The 21,020-nt window shown below is 52.9% G+C and overlaps 1 protein-coding gene across 17 annotated transcripts in view; it reads left to right on the forward strand.

Annotated features, from left to right (window-relative positions):
- Nucleotides 1–21,020, forward strand: part of EP400 (E1A binding protein p400) — a 96,813-nt gene that overhangs the window by 18,118 nt on the left and 57,675 nt on the right. For 11 of the 17 annotated variants that reach the window (XM_036108755.2, XM_036108754.2, XM_078061153.1 and 8 more), the window contains 12 exons: nt 7,497–7,587; nt 8,923–9,030; nt 9,549–9,934; nt 11,933–12,223; nt 12,965–13,150; nt 14,647–14,787; nt 15,209–15,287; nt 16,013–16,062; nt 16,446–16,503; nt 17,312–17,401; nt 19,669–19,776; nt 20,818–21,008. In XM_036108755.2, coding sequence (XP_035964648.2) covers nt 7,497–7,587; nt 8,923–9,030; nt 9,549–9,934; nt 11,933–12,223; nt 12,965–13,150; nt 14,647–14,787; nt 15,209–15,287; nt 16,013–16,062; nt 16,446–16,503; nt 17,312–17,401; nt 19,669–19,776; nt 20,818–21,008 — 1,779 coding nt within the window. The remainder of the gene's footprint in view (nt 1–7,496; nt 7,588–8,922; nt 9,031–9,548; nt 9,935–11,932; nt 12,224–12,964; nt 13,151–14,646; nt 14,788–15,208; nt 15,288–16,012; nt 16,063–16,445; nt 16,504–17,311; nt 17,402–19,668; nt 19,777–20,817; nt 21,009–21,020) is intronic. The other 6 variants (XM_036108758.2, XM_036108762.2, XM_036108763.2 and 3 more) reach the window with 3 other exon arrangements.

Genomic DNA, 21,020 nt, shown 5'->3' on the forward strand with positions numbered 1-21,020 from the left:
GGTGCGTCCTCCCTGCTCGTCTGCGGTCTGCGGCCCGTTGCCGTGGTTGCTGTTTGTGTATCCTCTTCGGGAAAGTCTGAATCCTGGGTGTCACTGTTAGGTTTGAGAGCCCTTTGTATGATGTGAGTGCAAGTGCCTTGTCACATACAGATCTGCAGATGTTTTTTTCCCATTCCAAAGCTTGTCTTTCTCTCTTTTTATGGTTTGATGCAGTCTATTTTATCATTTTTTTGGTTTTATAGATTGTGCTTTTGACATCCTGTCTAAGAACTCTTGGCTCAGCCCGAGGTCACAGAAACCTGTATTTTCTCCTTGTATGGTTCTGTGTTTCACATGTACGTCCACGATCCCCTTTGAGTCAGGTGCTGTATTACGTGGCAGACATACGTGGAGGTTTGCTTTTCCGCATGTTGATTTCCAGTTGTTCCAGCACCATTTCTTAAAAAGACCGTTCTGTTTCCATATATTGATCTTGCATCTTTGCTGAAAATGAGCTGATTCCTGTCTCTGTGGGTCTCTTTCTAGACTCTCCGGAATTCCCTTCATCTGTTTGTCTTGCTAATGCCACACGGTCTGGGCCACTGTAGCTTTGTAGTAAGTCTTGAAATCAGTGTGAGTTCAACCTTTTTCTTTTCTTTCTTTTTCTTTTTTTTTCTTTTTAATTGTTTTGATCATTCTAGTTCCTTTCCATTTTCATAGAGATTTTAGAATCTGCTCTGTCGATATCTGCGGAATTTTGATTTGGATTGCATTGAATCTGTTGACCACTTTTGGGGAGGAGTGATATCTTGACAATATTGAATCTTCCAGTCCGGGAATATGGCATATCTCTCCCTTTATTTTGGTTGTCTTTGATTTGTTTCATCAGTGTTTTGTAGTTTTCAGTATGCCAATTCTGTACATATTTTGTTAGATTTATACTCAGGTATTTTCCAGTTTTTCTGTGGTATTGTAAATGGTAGTTAAATAAAAAAAATTGAGATGTTCATTGCAGGTATGTAAGAATACAGGTGATTATTTGAACCTATATTCTGCAACCTTGGTAAACTCGTTTGTTAGTTTTTGGAGCTTTTTTGTAGATTTTATGGGATTTTCTACATAGAGAATCGTGTCTGCCAAGAAAAGCAAGATTTTTTTTTTTCCCCTATCTATATACCTTTTATTTATTTTTGTCTTTTTGCCTTATTGCCCTGCCAAGGACTTCCAAATACGCTAAGTGGAATGGTCAGAATACTTACTCTTACCTTCTTCCTAATGTTTGGGGGGAGCATTTAGAGTTTCGCTGTCAGTCAGGTGTGATAGTAGCTGCAGGTGCTGTAGCTGCCCTTCACCAGGTGAAGGAGATTTCTTTATTTCTAGTATTTATCGTGAATGGATATTGAATTTTGTCCATTGGTATTTCTGCATCTGTTCGCATGATCATGTGATTTTTCTTCTTGGGTCTGTGAAGAAGGTGAGTTTTATCACATCGAGGTATAATTTATTGGTGGGGAAGGCACAGATCCTAAGTGTTAGAGCTTGTGGAATTTGTCAAGTGCCAGTGTAACCCACTCCCATCAGGTCTCCTTGTGCCCCCTCCATCATCTGCTGCCCAGCGCCCCCCCTTCTGTTACCATGTGTTCTGACCCAGTGGAGACCTTCAGTCTGGTCCTCATGCACTGTTGACATATCCTGGTCACTCTCTGAGCCCTTCCTTACTTGCTGGCACAAAATATTTAAGGTTCATCTTGTGTTTTCCTTGATCTAGCCCAGAATCAGTCGTTTCTGCAAGGGGCCTGGTCCCCTTTGGTGGGGAAGAATAATTTGAGCCTGATATTTAGTTGCTTCTTGTGATGAGTTTGACACAATCGAAGATAAGATCCTTTACATTTGAGATTGTGAGAACATGTATTAGCAGGGCATCTTTCCTGTTGATGCTTCATGGAATGTAATGTATTATTGTGTTTCTAGACCACATCGGTAAGTATCTGCCTAAGGACAGTGGGACAGTGGAAGACAAGGGGTGCCTGTCAGCTTATGAAACAGACGTGTGGCCTCCATGGTGACACAGATTAGACCACTATGACTTGCCATCACACTCACCAGATCACCAGAAATTAAACTGGACAGAATCTGCAGATGTAGGTCAGTGGGATTCTCATCTACTTTTGATGGGAGAGTAGCGTGGAGATGTTTGGAAACGTTTCGCCTGACCTGGAAGAGGTGAGCGTGGGCAGACCCTTTGTCCCGACAGCGTGCTGTAAGAAGTTCTTGAGTGTCTCTGCCGGAAGCCAGGGATAGTAGTGTTCCTGGCGGCGCTGCTTGTAATAGCGTCCAACTGGAAAGAACCGGATGTCCGCTGGCAGGGAGAACAGATCAGTGGATCGTGCACATTCGTACAGAGGAATGTCGACGAGGGCCATCAGTAGGGAAGGGGCTGGCCACAGCGCCAACGCGTGGCTGTGTGCGGGGCTCGGCCAGACTTGGGGGAACAGAGGGGTGTGTGGGGAGTTGTCTAGGAAGCAAAGCCAGAGGAGATACGGTGTGGCGACGAGTCTGCAGGTGACAGCATCACCAGATGTTCACACACAGCTCAGGAAGTGGGTGCCTTCATGGCGCCCAGGGTCTGAGGCACGGGCAGCAGTCTGTTTCCTGAGCCTGTGATGAGTACACAGGCAGCTGCTTTATTTTTATTTTTTTAAATTATTTATTAGAGAGAGTACAAGTGGGAGGGGCAGAAAGAGAGGGAGAAGCAGGCTCCCCGCTGAGCAGGGAGCCTGACATGGGGCTCCATCCCAGGCCCCTGGGACCATGACCTGAGCCGAAGGCAGACGCTTAACGACTGAGCCACCCAGGCGCCCCTGTTATCACTCTTTTAAACTTTGTGTATTTATTTTTCTACTTTTCTTCTCCACAGTTTATTATGAAGAATTTCAAACAGAAAAGTTGAACAGTGTTCAGTGACAGCTCTATTCCACTATTTAAATTCTAATAATTTTACTGTGCATTTAAAATCACATCCATATGTTTTATAATTTCTTTTGTATGTATGATATATTTCATAATCAGATATTTAAGAGGCTAATAGAGGAAGACCAAGGGGTCTCCAGTTTGAATTACAGATCTTGGAGGCAAACACTAGTGGGTTTCTCAGGAAATAGGAGAATGGAGTCTGTCAGAAAAGAGTTGAAAACATGTCCTGGGATGCCTGGGTGGCTCAGTCGGTTAAGCGTCTGCGATCGGCTTGGGTCATGATCTCAGGGTCCTGGGATCGAGTCCCGCATCGGGCTCCCTGCTCAGCGGGGAGCCTGCTTCTCCCTCTGCCTGCCATTCCCTCTGCTTGTGCTCTCTTTCTCTTTCTGACAAATAAATAAATAAAATCTTTAAAAAAATATTTTTTTAAAAAAGAAAGAAAACATGTCCCTTGTTTTCTTTGGAAAAAACATCTCAGTGTGAGTTTTATTTACAACCAGTTGTAGAATTTTTAAATTGACCAATCTGTATTGACTAATGAAATGCTAGAAGTGAGTTCAGAACTTTCTGTATTACATCTGCATTTCTGTCTGCTTCCAGAAGATCTTGAGGGAGTGCTATTGAGCGCAGGTGTCCCAGGTAGAGTAACGTGTGTACAGGCACACGTGTGTGCGTGTTCCTTTGTAAGAAAATCCATTGTAAGGAGCGCCTTGCAGTGATTTTTCTGTTAGAGAAAATGAGTAGTTACCCATGATTCCATCCTTCTAATGCAGAAATTTTTGTTGGCTTAGTTTGTTTTGTTTTTAAGTAATCTCCACACCCAATGTGGGGCCTGAACTTACAACCCTGAGATCAAGAGTCACGGGCTCCACCGACTGAGCCCGCCGGGTGCCCCACATATCTTTTATATTACGTCTGTACCAGTTGCCTGAGTGTATTTATACTTTTTGAAAATGTTATTTCATTTAACAAATAGTCCTTAGGTATTACTCACTTTTAATAATTCTCATTCTAGCAGCTCCTAATATGCCATCATTTTGAGGAACTGCAATTCAGTAAATTATTTTTCTAATTTTAAGTTATATCTTTTTTATTTAGAAAAAACTCACAGGAGCGGCATTAGTGAATCAGGAAAGTCTCAGTATCTTTACGATACTTACTATATGTTGTCACTTTGTTTTTAGGTAAAAGCGCTGCTAGAAATACGCAAATGGTCCTGGTGTTATTTTGGCCTGGTCAGCACTGTTGTGCCTTCTGAACAAGAGTTTAAGACATATTCTCAGGATGAATTTCATTATTTGTAACTAGTTAAAGGACTTTTTTTTTTTTTTTTTAAAGATTTTATTTATTTATTTGACAGAGAGAGAGAGAGAGCGAGAGCAGGAACACAAGCAGGGGGAGTGGGAGAGGGAGAAGCAGGCTTCCTGCCGAGCAGGGAGCCCGATGTGGGACTCGATCCCAGGACCCTGGGATCATGACCTGAGCCGAAGGCAGACGCTTAACGACTGAGCCACCCAGGCGCCCTAGTTAAAGGACTTTTAATAGCAATCTAATCGGTTGCTAATTAAGCTCTACAAATAAATATAGAGTTCTCGGTTCATGTGTGTATTACTTCATTTCTAAAAGCCTTTGAGGTGGTATTCTGCTAGAGTGCAGTTGTATACAAAATAATACTATTTTATTTGTTACTTAGATTTTATTTTTTTTTAAAGATTTTATTTATTTATTTGACAGAGAGATAGAGAGAGAGAACAAGTAGGCAGAGAGACAGGCAGAGGGAGAGGGAGAAGCAGGCTCCCTGCCAAGCAGGGAGCCCGATGCGGGGCTCGATCCCAGGACCCTGGGATCATGACCTGAGCCGAAGGCAGCTGCTTAACCAACTGAGCCACCCAGGCGCCCTGTTACTTAGATTTTAAACAATCATCCTCATTGGAGATTACTTTTCTGTGCTTATGATGTTAGAGAAAATGGATAATTGTAGCTCTTTGACCTTACCCTACTAATGCTATCTTTTTTTTTTTTTTTTTTTTTTTTTAAGATTTTATTTATTTGGGAGAAGGAGAGAGACAGAAGGAGCAGTGGGGAAGGGCAGAGGGAGGGAGAAGCAGGCTTCCCGCTGAGCAGGGAGCCCGATGCGGGACTCGATCCCAGGACTCTGGAATCATGACCTGAGCCGAAGGCAGATGCTTAACGACTGAGCCACCCAGGCGCCCTCAAGTTTATACTTTAAAGACTGCAGTATGTTTCCCAGTAGAATACTCAGGAAGACAGTGTAAGAGAAAGCAGAGTCATTCTGACAGCAAGAGTCCGGGGGCGGGGGGTGTTGGGGTGGGGGGTGGACCACAGCGAGGAAGGCGGGAGAAGAGAGGCCGGCCCTCCCTGCCCGTGTCTGTGATGAGCACAAGTTGTTTATTTCAGTGACATCCAGTGTTTCGACCTTTTCCTGTGGACGCCTAGTCCCCCAGCACCATTTTTGGGAAGACTTTCCATCCCCTTTGGGGGCTGTGCAGCCTTGAGGGGATGACTGGGCGGTGTGAGCGTGCGTCCCCTGGGCTCGGCCTGGCTCTTGTCATCTTCCCACCCGTACACGGCGCGACACCGCCCCAGTGGCCCGGCTCCGTCCAGGGATGCCGAGTCTGCCCCTCCTCCTCCTCTCTCGACACTGTGCTTTCAGTTCACGGACTTTGTATTCCAGATAGTTTATTTTTCAGTTCTGGCATCTCCATTTGGTTCTCTTTCTTAATAGTTTCTTCTTTCTCTTGTTCTTCTTGCAGTATGTTTTCTTTATGTCCTTGGGCATACTTCTTAAAGCCACTGTCAGATCCTTGCTGCTAAGTCCAGCATTTGCGTTGCGTGGGGTTCGTGTGTATGAACTGTACTCTGAGTATGGCTCATGTTTTCCTGTGTCTTTGTGTTTGGGAGAGATTTTGGATGTCATGAATGAGAGGCTGTAGGGACTCCGGTTTCTGTTACAGTCTTCTGAAGAGTATTGATCAATTCTGCTTTTGTAGTTAACGTGACTGAATTTTAGTTCCCCTGAGGTAGAGCACCTGAAATCTTGGTATGCTTCTGTTGGCCTGTGCTTGGAGTCTGTGTGCCCGCTTTAGGGGGCAGCCAGAGATTCGGGAGAGAACTTGGGGCCTCCCTGGGTCCAGCCGTCTCCTGGGGTGATTCCCCCTTCCTTTGGGGTGGTTTCGTGCTCTCTGTCCTAGTGGTCTTCAAGCCAGTGAGGCTCTGTGTGTCTGGTTCTGGGCCGGTCCACACAGCACAGGCTGGGGCCTGCCGTCACGCCAAATGCCGTGAAGCTGTAAACCTCTCCTCTTTCCATTCCTTTCTTTCAGGTGTCCAGTCCCATTCTCCAGAGCTCATGTCTGTCTGGAGTATGTGCAGTCGAATAGGAATCACTTGGCCATTACTGGACACAGAACCCTTTATCGGTTTCTTTTATTAAAAAAAAAAAAAAAAAGCCTTCTTTTGATTATAAAAGTATGTGTTCATTGTAGGATATTTGGAAGATCTAGAGAAGTGTACACACGCGAATTATAAATTACCTATAATCCTATCCCCAGAGATAACCACTATTCACATACCGTGTGTATTTCAAATCATTCTTTTCTTTCCTCCCTCCTTTCCCCTCCCTCTCTTCTTTCCTGCCCTCATCTTCACTAAACATAGATAGGGGTGCTTGCTTTCCCCTCAGTCAGTCACTGCACCTGTCCCCACGGGGGGCCCTGACCTGCGGTGTGGCTGGGGTGCTGGCGGAGAGGCACCCCCCGGGGGCACTTACCTGGTGTCAGCGTGTGTAACTTCGGCACTTAGAGAGCCTGGCTAAATAGAGTGGACAGAGTGGGACCATGAAAACAGTTAGCAGCTAGTGCTTGGTAAACGTCATTCTTAGCACCTAGCAGCCCCGCAAGGATGGTGCAGAGATGCGAAGGCGTGGGGCGCCCCGACTCGGCCACTTCCCGTGTGTGCCAGAAGCTCTCCGTGTCAGCGGTGCACGTCACCTGGATGCGTGTGACCCAGCATCACCCAGCTAGGTGGGGTGCTCGCTTGTCACAGGTGACAAGTTCATCAGATCGCTGTCTGCCAAGTAGGGCTTTCGTGTCATTTTCCAGGAGGAAGAAATTGTCCACCTTTCTTTTTCTTACTCAGCTTTTGTGTCTTGGGGGGCAAGTGATGACAGGCAGCGTGACTGACAGGGAGGCTCAGCTGTCGGATTGAGGACTGGTGTTTCCCGACACTGGCCAGTCCTGTGCCTTCTCTGTTCATTTCTGAGGGAATGTAGATCTGCACTGATAGGGACTCCATTTAAAACCAGAGTAAGATCTTTCACAAGTCCTTTTTTTTTCCTCCAGAGGTAAGTTAGAACTTCAAGTTCTTTATTATATATAAACATACATTACGTGCATTGGGCAGATAACATTTCTCCAGTCAGAGAGTAGGGAGGCCAGTGTGTGGAATAATCACGATAGTTTAGTTCATACCCGTTCTTGTAGGGCACCTACATGGTCAGAGTCTCATGTTTTCCTTTTCCCTTTCAGCAGCCAGCCCTGGCAGGGGCCCTTGTGGCGGGGGCCGGCAGTGTGGGAGAGACGGACCCCTTCAAGAGGCAGCAGGCGGGGACCCCGGCAGGTACGTCCTGGAGCACCGGCCCGAGTGGCCTGAGGGGACGTACAGCGTAGTGGCCACATGAACGCTGACGTGCTTAGTTTTGGTGACTTTCTTTCCACTTTGAGAATTAATTGTTTTGTGCTGATTATCAGCTGAAGAGAACATGTGTGTGGCTGTACGTGTGTGTGCTGAAGGTAGAAGTTTGCCCATTGAGTGCGGTTTTCTGTGCGCTGGCGGGCTCTTAGTCCTCATGGTAGGATTGAGGGTAAAACTGCCTTATTTTTCAAGTTGTCACTCATATTTTTTAAACTGAATTTTTTCTTCAAATTATAAAAACACACATTTTATGTGAAAGATGTGGGCAGTCGAGGAAGGTGTGAGTCGAGTCTCCCTCTGCTTTGGTGTTCCCTTCCTGTTCCCCAGCCACAGAGGTAGCTGCTGCTGACGTCTGCGTGCCGGACCTCCTGCCCGCAGGCTTGCGTTGTTCCACGCGGTCATTCTGAGGGAACGGGAGTGCGCTTCCTCTGCCCTGTTCTGTCGCCAGCAGTAACTTCCTAGGCCGCCTGCTCAGGACCACAGTCTTCCTGACGGCTGTGCATTCCTCGAGCACATGGGGGTCCTTCCCTCATCACACCCTCGGTAGTCCTTTTTGTTACCACCTTTTTCCGTGAACACGGGATTGAATTCCTACTCCCAGATTTTTTTTGACATGTTTGTCACCGTATCTAAGGGAGAAGCTCCTAGAAATGGAAGTGCTCAGTCAGAGTACATGGGGGACGCACATGGCCCCGCAGAAGGGCCAGCCCTTCTTCAGTCCCATCTACAGTTTCTCGTGCTCTCGTGTTTTGGCCAGTTTATGAAGCATGATCACTCTTCTGGTCTTTGTTGATCTGCTGGGTAAACACAGGTCTTCTGTTGTGCTGTGGAGCTCTTCAGTTTGGATGAGGTTGCTCGGTCCCTTGCCTTGTCATTAACTCTTTGTGACTCTGTCCCTCTGCTCAGCCATTTCTGCTCTTTGCCCGTTCTGTGTGTCTGGTTGCTGGCACGTCTCACGTGAACTTGGAAGACTTTTCCACGTGGCAGCCCCGCCAGGCTCTCGCCCACACGTGTGCTGCAGACACCGCAGTCTCCTGGGGTGTCACTCGCCCTTGCTTTTGTATGAGGCTGCTTCTTACAGTTGCGAAATTTTAATGGAAAGAAATTATCAACCTTAGCTTTTCTGGCTTCTGGATTTTGGTTCACATATGGAAGGGCCTCCCTGTTCAAAGACTATAAAAACACTGACACATGTTTTTTCTACTACTTCTGTGGTTTTGTTTTTACATCAAACTGCACCTTTTCTGAAAATTATTCTAGAGCAGTCTAAGCGGCCTCGGCTTGAAGTGGGCCACCAGGGGGCAGTTTTCCAGCACCCGGGGGCGAATGCAGGGGTTCCTCTTCAGCAGCTAATGCCGACAGCTCAAGGTAAGGCCCAGCGCAGCACTGGCCCTTCTAGCTCAGAAAGAGCGTGTGCAGGGAGGGGCCTCGCGGCCCGGCCTCTGGCCAGCACTGGCACGGTCGCGGCAGGCGGTCAGAGTGGCTTCTGGGGCTGGGGCCTGGCTCTGAGCTCCGGGGCGGGCAGGGAGAGGGCCTGTGCAGGCGTGCCCTCCGCCTACGGGAGCCGGGCCTCTCCTTGTCCTTGGGCTCCCTTCCTTCGCTCGCCTGCGCGCTCGTGGTTGCTGCCACGCTCGGGGCGCTGGTTGCCGTGCCTGTTGTGCTTGATGCGAGCTTGCAGGGGCCAGGCGCCTTTCTGTCCTTCTTTGTGTGCTCATTTGTAACATCAGAGCTAACGTAATAGGAGTTTCCGCCGGCAGAATTTCCCGTTGGAGTGTGTGATGGCTCTGAGTAACGGGTCTGTGACGAGCACCGGGACGTGAGGTCGCCGTGTGGCACGGTGCTCCGGGCCCCAAACTCAGCGCTGCTGGGCTGTTCCTGTCTTGTAGGAGGGATGCCTCCCGCCCCCCAGGCCGCTCAGCTCGCCGGGCAGAAGCCAAGCCAGCATCAGTACGACCCGTCCACGGGGCCGCCGGTGCAGAACGCCGCCAGCCTGCACACCCCGCCGCCGCAGCTGCCCGGCAGGCTGCCCCCGGCCGGCCTCCCCGCCGCGCCCCTGCCGCCAGCACTGCACTTTCCTCAGCAGCCGCAGGTGGTGGAGCCTCACGCGCAGCTCCAGGTCCCGGCGAAGACGCAGCAGCCAAACGCCCCCGTCCCCGTGCCCCCACCCAGCCAGCTGCCCGCTCCGCCGCCGCAGCCCGTGCCGCAGGCCCTGCACGCCCCGATGCCTGGGAAGGCGCAGATGCAGGCCGCTCAGCTCTCGTCCCAGCCGCAGGTACGTGGTGGGCGCCTGTCCTGTTGGTTAGAGACAGAAGAAAAGCCGAGCTGTACGCTGCACGCCGCCCCGCCCTCCAGGTGGCTTGCTGTCCGCTTGGAACCAGCACGTCGCCCAGCGTTCTTTTGTCCGGCTCTGTAGCCGCAGTTACGTTGTGGAGACGCCAGCGCACAGCACAGGTTACTTGCTGCTCGTGGTTTGGCGGCTGTGCAGAGGCCGGCGTGGCCGTTGTCCCAGCTGACGCGTCCAGTGATGCGGGGCGGGTGGCAGGCGCCCGCCCGCCAGTGTGCGAGGGGGGCTGTGGGAGTGCGGGGCTGCTCTGGGCTGCATGGCTAAGCGAGCCAGTGGGGACGCTTGTCCACGCCCGGCCGGCTGCTGGGCCCCCCACGGACGCCTCCCCCTCCTGGGCGCTCTGCGACGCCCCTCCTCCCTCCTGAGTGCTGGGAAAGTGTACAGGGAGCTGCTCACCGTTCCTAAGGAGCAGTGAGACCCCGAAAGTGAGTGCGAACCACCGGGAGCCCCCAGGGACGGCAGGTGGTGCTCTCAGAGCATTGTCTTGGCCTGTGCGATTGAGTCAGCTGGGAAGGCTTCCCCTCTCTCTTGCCGTTTCCCTCATGAACAAGGGGCTTTCCTACGGGGGCTTTCAGGTCAGGGGCTTTATGGCTATTTGAGATTGATGGCGAGCTTTGACCTTGTGTGGTGGTGGGGTAACCGCATACTTGCCCTGTGCGCACCACATACGGGGCCGCATGCACTGTGGGGAGACTTCATTGGCATCGTTTTATTTTCTCTGCCCGGCAACCCTAGGGTGTAGAATCTTTATTATCCCCATTTTACCATAAAAAGACCCGAGTGGCTTAAGTAACTTGGCAGGATCATGCAGCCCGTGGCTGGAGGAGCTAACTGCGCCCTGACGGATTCTGGATCCTTCCGTGCAGGTCTGCGTGGCCGCTCTGTGCGTACCCTGGGGACCCACCACCGCTTTGGTTACATTTTTATGGAAACAGTCTGTTTCCAGTACTTTGTCTCGTTGAGCCGCACAGCTGACTTCAGGCAGCACCGGCGTTTTGCTTGGGTTCCTTTACTTGCCCTTGTTGTTGAAAGGATCAGCTCCTTACAAAACCCATGGAAACCTGTCCCTCCTAGATTGGGTAGGGCTGGCAGACGTTTCCTGGGAAGGGCCCCAAAGAGGGGACGTGAAAACACGTCAGGCCTGCGGGCCACGAGGTCTCCGCTGCCCTCACTGAGCTCTGCTGTGGATGGCGAGCAGCCCCAGAGGACAGAGGTGAGGGCTCTGGCCAGGTGCCACTGGAGCTTTCTCCCAAGAGCGGGAGGCCGGCCGCGGTCGGAGGAGACGAGGTGAGGGGCGGCAGAAATGGCACACTGCCTGGGTACAGAGAGTGTTTCTGTCGGTGTCCTCCCCGGGCTCCAGGTTACAGACGTGCCTCGTACGTTGTGGGTAGCACCTCGGCTTCTCTGCTCTCTGCGCCCGCCCAGCATTCCTGTGGGAGCTCAGCTTTGTCCACAGTCAGGGAGGAAGGCGGTCCCGTGCTGTACACAGAGTCTTAACCTGACAGGCTCCTGCCGTGAGGCGCGCGCAATCGGTGTTCACTTTTCAAGGGAAAGGTACAAGATGAGCATTCGGTATTTTTCAGTTAAGAAGAAGCTTATGCAGTTACAAATTCTAAAAAATAATTTAAACAGGAGAAACAGCTACAAAAAGCAAAAAACAAGAAAAGGCTTCCATGGGATAAGACGGCATATGAAAGCCGGGTTTGTGACGCACCCCTCGTGCCGCTTTGTGGAGTGAAGGGATGCGTTACACTTGCGGGCGTGGTCGGGCAGGTGTTCATGCGCTGTGTGCGCGTAACTCCTTTGCTCCGCTGCGGGAGGGGCTCCCCTGTGCTCACCTCTGTGGGCGACGCGGTCTCTGGCATGTGGCTGCACGAGGGGGGCTGAGGTCTCCTGTTCACTGCCGGCCTGTTTTCTGCCTGCCAGACGGTGGTGTCGACAAGAGCCCCCGTGGACCCTGCCCAGCCCTGTCAGCGGCCCCCGCCAGCGGCCTCTTCTACCTCGTCCGCAGCTCCTGCCGGCGGCTCGGGCCCGTCACCCGCACGGGTCTCCGCGGGGAATAGACCCTCCTCGGCAGCCAGCAAGTCTCTGTCTCCGGTCACCTCCCGGTCCCCGGGGGCAGCCGTGTCAGCACCCCCAAAACCACAGAGCCCAGCTCAGAATGCCGCCCCGCCCCAAGACAGCTCTCAGGATAAGGTGGCAGAACAAATAGCACTGGTAAGTGCACTTGGAATGCCAAGAACGTTGTCAAATGTGCTGTAGTTTGTGAAGCTTACTTGATTTCAGTTTCTGCAAAGGATGCAGTAGTTTAAAACCGAGCACTCGGTAATGAGGACAGTCAAACATGGTTTCTGATCAGTTAGAAACCAGGGTTACAGCCGGGAAGCCTCTCCCATCCTGGTGGAAGTGGGCTTGTGGGGGGCACGTGCTTTCTGTGCTGACCTCACAGGCGGTGAGGCCCGGGCTGCAGGGCGGGGCCAGGAGGACTGCCGAGGCCGGTGTGGCCGTGGCCCGGCACCCCAGTTAGCGCTTGCCGTTTGTGGGGTGACTAAGCAGTTGTTTAAATTTCATGGGGGGAATTAAACATAGCAAGACCGGTACGGTGTTGCAACCCTAGTGTTCCCTGTTGTCTGGTGCTCACTCAGGGATAATGTGTGGCCTGTCCCTGCCCTTCCCAGTGGTTTTGGAGCAAGGGCCAGGCCTGTGTAGTTTCCCTTGTAAGTGCTCTGGTGTGGACAGTGGCCTGTGTGTTCTGTCTGTGCTTTGGAGACGGGGTGTGGCCATTGCTTCCCCTGCTTCTGGGGAGGGGGGCATGCCTGCCGACCTCTCTAGGGCCACTTTCGAACTTTGTGTCCAGTCCTGTCTTTGTTACTGAGGCTTCCCGAATTTGGGGTCTGAACTAGTGGAATGCACTTACTAATCACGTGGGGACGCACCCCACCCCTGTGCTCCTTGCAGGAAAACCAGATCCATCAGCGAATAGCAGATTTGAGGAAAGAAGGCCTGTGGTCCCTCAGGCGGTTGCCCAAACTGCAGGAGGCCCCGCGCCCCAAATCGCACTGGGACTACCTGCTGGAGGAGATGCAGTGGATGGCCACAGACTTTGCCCAGGAGAGGAGGTGGAAGATGGCCGCGGCCAGGAAGGTGGGTGAGGCACGCGCGGTGGCACTTGTCGGCTCGTTCACACTGCCGGACGTGGGAGCGTCCAGGCCAACTCGGAGGGGTCTGGCTCCGAAACACGAAGAGTGCTCTGGCACTGTTAGGAAGTAAGTGTGCGGTGTGGTTTGCTTGTGAGGGGCTGTCTGCAGAGCTCCGGTGTGGACACTGGGGGGCAGACACGTCCTGCATTTTGGTTCTCCTTCTTGCCAGTCTCTCCTGGCGGTTGGAAAGCCTGCAGCCCCCAGACCCAGGCTGGGGCCGGGGTGTTATCATGCAGGAGCTGAGGAGGTCAGGGTTGGGAGGGAGCAGAGAGGCTGGTCGGCTGGTGGGCAGCTTGGGGGCCCGTCCTGGGCCTTCAGGCTGCCCACTGCCCTGGTCTTCTGTCCAGCTTCCCCCCAGTTCTGGCTTAGGATTTGTTTCCTTCTCACTGGTCCCAAAGCAGACGCCCAGTGCTGGGGAGCCTCTAGCAGATGGCACTGCCGCTACTAGGAATGCGGAAAGGGACAGAGTTCCAGAAACCTTAGGTCTCAGAGTACGAAGCAGCTGTCCTCACGTACGTGTAGATGGCTCTGGGCCCTGCTTCTCTCACGTCACTGCACCACCGTCTGTTCCTCACGGCGGAGCTGCTTTCTTTTCATTTCCCGTGCTCTCAGGCCTGGGGAGAGGTCCCGTGTGCCCTGCTGACCACCTCCCTCTCTGAACTCTGCTTTCCCTATGTAGGCGGGGGTCTTAAATCAGATGCATGGAATCCAGAAAAACCCGATTGCTCCTGAGGCATGCTTTTTTTGTAAAGGAGGATGGTCCTGAGCATGTGGGCACCAGGTGGACAGGGCTCGGCAGCGGGTGCTGCCCTCTCCTGGGAGACTGCAGACCCCGAGCAGGAGGCTTTGTGCCAGGGGTGTGGTTGGACCAGGATGAGGCCCTGAGGAGTCTGTGGGAGGGGGGCCAGCCACAGTGTCCAACAGGCCCCCCAGGGAGCTTCTCCCCCCGGCGTGGGGGCCCACAGCCAGGCATGCTCAGGCTCACAGCCTGTCTGTTTCCAAGTTCCTTCTCAGCACCTTTTTGAGGACTGCTGGTAGGATGTAAGAGCACAGGTCCTGGAAAGCGGCTTGGGATTTAAAGGAAAAGCCTTGGAAACTATGAATCGTCCCACCCGACAGTTTGCGTGCCTAGCAGCAGGTCAGTGCATCTCACTGCATTCGTGCAGTGCAAGGGATGCCTGTTGAAGGAGCTACTCTGCTTGACGAAAAGGTGTTAATCATACGTCAAACGAGGAGAGACAGTTGTAACACAGTATGGTATACTCTTTGGAGAAGAATAAGTGTATTTGGTAAAATAACCGTTTGTAGAAAGTCAAGCCGGGTGTTGGTGCTGGTGTGTGTCCTGCGCCCGCCAGGCCGACGAAGGTGCAGCCCCTGCGCATCGCGCACTTGCGTCCGCCTGCCGCAGCGCGGTGCCAAGCCCGGCCTTTGGTTCACTAGCTCATCAGGACCGCGGTGCGCCACCACGAGGAAAAGAAGCTTCGTGAGGAGAGGGGAAGGAAAGAGGAGCAGAACCGACTGAGACGAATCGCTGCCTCAACCGCCAGAGAAATCGAGTGTTTTTGGTCAAATATTGAACAGGTAAATCCTGGAATTTGCACGGGGTCCTGAAAACCTAGGCTGTGCCTTCTGCCCGTGCCTGGCCGAGAGACGCGCTAGCCCAGGCAGGTCGCGCCCGCGGCGGCAGCTGGGAGAGGCGCGTGTGCCCGAGGTCCTTCTGTGCTCGTGTTTGCGCGCGTGGCTGCGAGCTCCGTGTGGTTGGCGAGGGGCCGTCCAGTGTTTCCTTCGGTGTGAGCGCTAGGCACAGAGGGCGGCTGGTTTCCTGCCGCGCGTGTCCTGGTGCAGAGCATGCCCCCCCGCCCAGCCCCCGTGGGACTCGGGTGGCACGTGGCTGCACACCTGACTACCTGCCAAACCGAGAGTTTCATCTGAAGTGACTTGAAGTGACGTTGTCCGTGACGTCCATCCTCAGTGACGTCTTTATTCCACTCTTTGTACTCAGGTTGTGGAGATAAAACTACAAGTAGAACTGGAAGAGAAAAGGAAAAAGGCCTTAACCTTACAGAAGGTTCCCAGGAGAGGTGGGATACGTTTTTAAAAGCCTTCGTGTTCCCGACGGCTCTTTGGCCTCCCTGCTTGCCCGCAGCTACCCGGGGGTGGCACCGGGGCTCTTGCTCGCCCCACCGGGCTCGTGCTCTGCCCGACGCCACGCTCCCCCGCGCAGCTGCTCAAGCTGTGTGCCTCAGCTCGCTGAGGTTTGCTGGCACGAGTCGGCACCCCAGGCTCTCTGATCGGCTCTGGGGCCGTCTCGGGACTGGGGCTCCTGTCCCCTGTGGCCAGTGCCGGACGCTGAGATGAACTCCCGCAGGCGTCTGCCCCCCGTGGGGCACTTCGGTGGTCGGAGCACAGCCTCGGCAGCACCTCCCCATCACCGGACACCGTGATGCGTGCCAGGCACCGCGGGAGCGGCTGTCGTGGGGCGGGGGGCATGGGGTGTCTCAGTCTGTTGGTGAGGGGGTGGGGGCGGAGTGGTGGGCTGTGCCCAGACGCACACACCCGGGAGGTTGTAGAGCGCGTAGAAGACGCACGTTGCCAGTTAGCTCCCCGGTCCCTCTCCAGATCAGAGACGTGTGGAGAGCTGCCAGAGAACCCTGTAGGCTCGGGGCTGGCGGTGTGTTGCCGCCCCGGTTCCCAGAGGGGAGGAGGCGGAGCTCACGCTTGCTGTCTTCCTCCCGTGAGGAGGTGCCCGTGGGGCGCGGCCTACACAGGAGCTCCGGTGAAACTGAATCATGTTCCTTGTCTCTAGGAAAAGAGTCGAGGCCTAAGGGGCTTGATGCGTTGCCAGAAGCTTTCCTGGTAAGTTGAGGACTACTGTACTAGGTAAGAGGGAAACCGTGGCGAAGACACGGTGCCTGATAAAGCAGGGTCCCTTTCTTTGTCTGGAGAAGCGTGTACGTCGTCCGTAGCGTTCTCCTCCGTTACAGAGTCGGTTTACTCTGGGGAAGAAGCTTGGTTCTTAGTGTTAGGCTCCCATAGGGTGTTGATCTGGGGACAAGGGAAGACATGGTGACTGGACGTAGTCCCACCTGCCCGCTGCCCAGCGCCTCTCCTGTACCTGGTGGCAGTGGGGGCTGGCGTGTTTGTCCCGGGCTCGCCACTGCCTTCCCGGGAGCGTGTGAAGTAGACGTTTCTGCTTTGGTTTCCCCTTCTGTGTTTGCGAGTTTTGTTCTCTGTTTCAGGAGTCGGGGTTGTCTGGAAGGAAGAGGAAAGCTAGCACGTCTCTGACTGATGACGAAGGTCTGTCTCCTGGTACTCTCTTGCCGTCTGCAGGGCGGGCTCTCTGAGACTCAGGCCCAGTGCTTGCTCCATGCTGTCACGGTGCCTGCTGGCCCAGTGACTTGTGTCGTCGGGGGCCAGGCGCCTTGGGGTTTGGGAGGGGGTCTGCAGAAACGAGCCAGACTGTGGAGGAGGGAGAGCACAGGGCCGCTCGTGGACATTTTGTTTGCGTGGAGGAGTCAGCAGGGAAGGGTGGAGGCAGGCAGGAGAAAAGGCGTAGTCTGGTGGCAGGGCCCCCGGGGGCAAGCGCTTGTGCTCAGATGGGGGGCAGGCCGTAGCTGGGCTGGCTCTGCCGTAGGTTGCCGGTGGGTTCTTCTCACCCAGAGCCACGTCTCTGCTGGAGGTGAGGTACGGGGTGCGGGGCCAACCTAGTTTGAGGTGGTGGTTGCACAGGACGGGAGCCAAGCTGAGGGAACGGCATGCCGAGCAGGTGGCTGGGGCCCCTGACGTGGGCGATGACTAAGTCCTCGTGACCCCGGACAGCCTGCTCCTGGGTTTTTCTGCTGTGGGGTCAGCAGGTGGATGAGAAATTTGACATCACTCCGTGTTCTGCTGGAGTAGGTCCGTCGTGTAAGGAAGAGCCAGGCTGTGTTTCACACCCTGCTCACTTAGTACACCCGCACTTCCAAATTTAACCGGAGAAACAAAAAGGTCTCGTTGAGCTCTCTCGTAGCTGTGCAAGTCAGTCTGGAGCCTGGTAGTGTTTCATGAGCAGTTGAGAAGGCGCAGTGAGGTCTGTGTCCCTGACGTCTGGTGGTGACCGTTTCAGTGGAAGACGAGGAGGAGACCATAGAGGAGGAAGAAGCTAACGAGGGGGCCGTGGACCACCAGGCAGAGCTGTCCAACTTAGCCAAAGAAGGTAGGCTATGAGCGTCTCACTGGAGATGCTCTTAGGAAGCGAGTGTGCACACAAGAACGTGTGACATCTAAAAACCCGATACAGTCCTCGAGCGCTGGTGTCAGGGCCACACCGGCAGTGCAGGACAGAGTGCGTGAGCGCCGCGTGCTAGCCGGTGACCTGCCCTGGTGGCTCGTTTCCGCTCTGGCTGCCTGCCACTTAGCACGGCCCGGCGTGCCGCTGGGCTCGCCCGGGGACACGGCATCTAAACGGCATCGCGCCCTGGCCTTGCCGCTCCTTCCCTCGGCTCTCCTGGCCCCGAGCTTCGTCCGGCGGTAGTCGCTGCGGCTTCGCCAGCCCTCACTGCTGAGCTGCGTTCCAGATGTGAGCGTGTCACAGACTCCGTCTTGGGCTGCTGCTGGGCTTTCGGGTTGTCCCCTGTTGCGCCCTCAGTGCGGCGGGAGCGTTCCTGTGGCCAATGCCCGCGGACGCATGCGTGTGCCGGAGCAGAGGGCTGGGTCGGCGCACACGCGGTCCGCTGGGCCAGGCTGGCCAGGCTGCAGGGCTCGCTCCAAGCCCCCCACGTCGGGGCGCTGCTGCCCACCCGGTGAGGGGACACGGCGTCTCCGCGTGCCTGCGGGCGGCGCCTCTCTGAGAGGTGACGAGGTGTGCCATCTGGTCGTGGGCGCCTCTTTTTCGTTACGGTCTGTCTTTTCCACGTCAGCTTGCAGGCGTGGGTTGTGTGTCCCACAGGGGGCTTCTCTGTGGTCACATGCATCACAGTGGCCCCCTCCCGGCGCATGCTGTGTGTTTCCAGTCTCTTTGTGTGGCCTTCTGGGGAACAGGCGTTCTTAATTTTAGCGTAGTTGGATTTATCAGTCTTATTTTAAAAAATCCCTTTTTACCTCAAGATCATGAGGTGGTTTTCCTGTTTGTCCACAGATTTTTTATTTTACTCGCATATCGATGTCTCCGATCCATCAAGAATAAGCTTTTGTCTCTTGTGTGGAATAAGAGTGCAATTTTTTTTCTTTTCTTTTTCTTTCTCCAAAACGGATCCCAGTCGTCCTGGCACCATTTGAAAGGCCGGTCTTTGCCCCACCTGGTCCCGGCCAGCTCAGATGGCAGGCAAGTTTGTGGAGCGTAGGCTCTTTCCCGAGCTCTGTGGTGCGGCCGGTCCGCCCGCGTGTCCTTGGGCTCCGTGGTCGTTCCCGAGAGCTGGCTAGGGGGTCCTTGCACCTTAGTCTTCTCAGGACGTCCTTGGCTGCCTCGGGTCTCTTCCCGGTCCGCCTCAGGATCCGCTCATCCAGTTTCAGATGGACATCCATGGGGACTGGTGGCCTGGAGTCAGGGTGATAGCCGACACGTGCATATTGACGAAGCTGAGCTTTTCTGTCCCTGATCGCAGCGTACCTGTCCGTCCGTTCGCGCAGGTCGCCTTCAAGAGCCTCCAGGGACATTTTATGATTGTGTATTTTTTTGTGAGGTTAATATCTAGGTGCTTTGTTTCAAAGTTGTAGTGAGTGGTGTGTTTGCTGAGTTTGGGAGTGCAGCTCCCAGGGAGCTCACCCCCCGTGGGCGTGGCCTCTCGGCCTCCGGAGAGCCGCTCTGCCTGTCTAACCGGGGCCCTCTTGCTGCGCTCCTTGCAGGGAGCGATGGATTTAGACGTTCTGCTGCGGGCGCCCCGCATGTTTGTGCTCTGGAAGGGAGCCCCTCCTCCTGCGCGGCTGTTCCCTCCACGGCTCCGGCGCTCCTCGGGGCCTCCTCGGGGCCCTCTTTGTGTTCTTGCTGCTGCGGCTTTCCAAGGACAGTGTGGGCCTCCAGCGAGTCGGAGTCCGTGGGCGGAAACGGAGGAGCCCGGCTGGGAGTCTGTTCGGGCAAGCTCTTTCTGCAGAAGGGATCGCAACCTTTTTACATGCTTTTTACAGCATTTTTTTGCTTTATTTTTGTTTGACTTTTATTTGATGTTTTCTCTTTTTCGTATTACCAATTATTTCCCGTTGATGGTGTTTTTATTATTATATTTATGAGGTTATAGCTTTTACTTTTCATTTATGAGATTATTTTAGAAATCTTAAAAATTCTTTTATGAGTAAAAATTGAGTTTTTTCATGCCATGTCCAAGATTCTCATATTTATAAAGAAAGTGCCTTAGACCCAGTATCAGTAACGGGCAATAGTTACTTTTGGAAAAAACTAACTGCAGGAGGGCTGCAGCTTTGTTTTCTTCCCAGCTGGTTGCCGCTCTGGTGTGAGCTAACCCCCTTTCTTCCCGCGATCCTTTCCAGCTGAATTGCCCCTAATCGATTTGATGAAATTGTACGAAGGAGCTTTTCTGCCCAGTTTCCAGTGGCCGCAACCTAAGCCTGACAGTGAGGAGGCGAGTGAAGAAGAAGGTCTGTGTTGACATCTTTCAAGAACTCACCCATAAAGCAAAAGCCAAAATACGCAGAGGAAGGGTGTTCTTACAACAGGATTTAAGTCACCTTCATTTCCTTTTAGTCTGAAGGAAGAAAAATATGCGAGCGATTATGTGGGGGCACCTGGGTGGCTCAGTAGGTTGAGCGTCTGACTCTTGATCTCAGCTCAGGTCTTGATCTCAGGGTTGTGAGATGGAACCCACGTTGGGCTCCATGCTCGGCGTGGACCCTACTTAAAAAAACAAAAAGTAAATAAAATGAAATAAAAATATGCAAGTACGTTTAACGTGTAATTTTGTATTGCTAGGGTTTGGTTAAATTCTGTGCTTTTTATTTTCATTTATTAATTTGGCACAATTGTAAGAGTACTCGACTTGTAAACGATGTAGAAATATTTTTCTCCACATTTATAAAAGTCATTGTTGTACAGACGTAGATTTTTATTATATATATTCAGCGTAGGCTATGTTTGTTTAATGGGCTAGTTTTGAGGAGTTTATTTTACTTTGATTAGATGATCTAAACAAATACACACCAAAAAAAGTCTATTTTTCCTTGTTTTCATTCCACTTGTTCTGATCATTAGACACAGGTTCCTGTGAGCAGAGAAGCTAGGGGCTGGCAGGGCCAGAGGATGGGCTGGTGGCCTCCTTGCTTCCTGGTCCTTAGAGACGCCTGTGACTTTCCCCTTCCCTGGTGTTGGAGGGGTGGTCACTAAGCCCTTAGATGCCCCTACGTCTACAGGCGATAGCAGCTCCTGGTTCGCTACAGCTTCTCCATCTTCACCTGAGGGCTTTCCAGAATGCTCCTATGTGGGATGGTTTCGTGGGAGTTTATATTGATCTGGGGAGTATTCTTAGGTATATAAAGTGGATTAAAAACAAAACAAAAGGAAAATACTCCATTTGAAATATTTGGACTCTGTCAACTTTTTCCCTTTTATTTTTTTTCATAAATGATAAGTAGGCTCATAAAACTGTTGCAGCCACTGCAAATCTGTTTTTCTCTTGTTCACAGATGTGGAAGACGCCCCGGGTGATCGAGAGAGCCGGAAGGACGTGGTTCTCATAGAATCGCTGTTCATCATGGACCAGTTCAAAGCTGCAGAGAGAATGACTATTGGGAACCCTCATACAAAGGACATCGCGGAGGTGACCGCTGTGGCCGAAGCTGTCCTGCCCAAGGGCAGTGCCCGGGTCAGCCCCACGGTGAGGCACCGA

This window comes from Halichoerus grypus, chromosome 13 (genome assembly GCF_964656455.1).
Source record: "Halichoerus grypus chromosome 13, mHalGry1.hap1.1, whole genome shotgun sequence".
NCBI lineage: Eukaryota > Metazoa > Chordata > Mammalia > Carnivora > Phocidae > Halichoerus > Halichoerus grypus.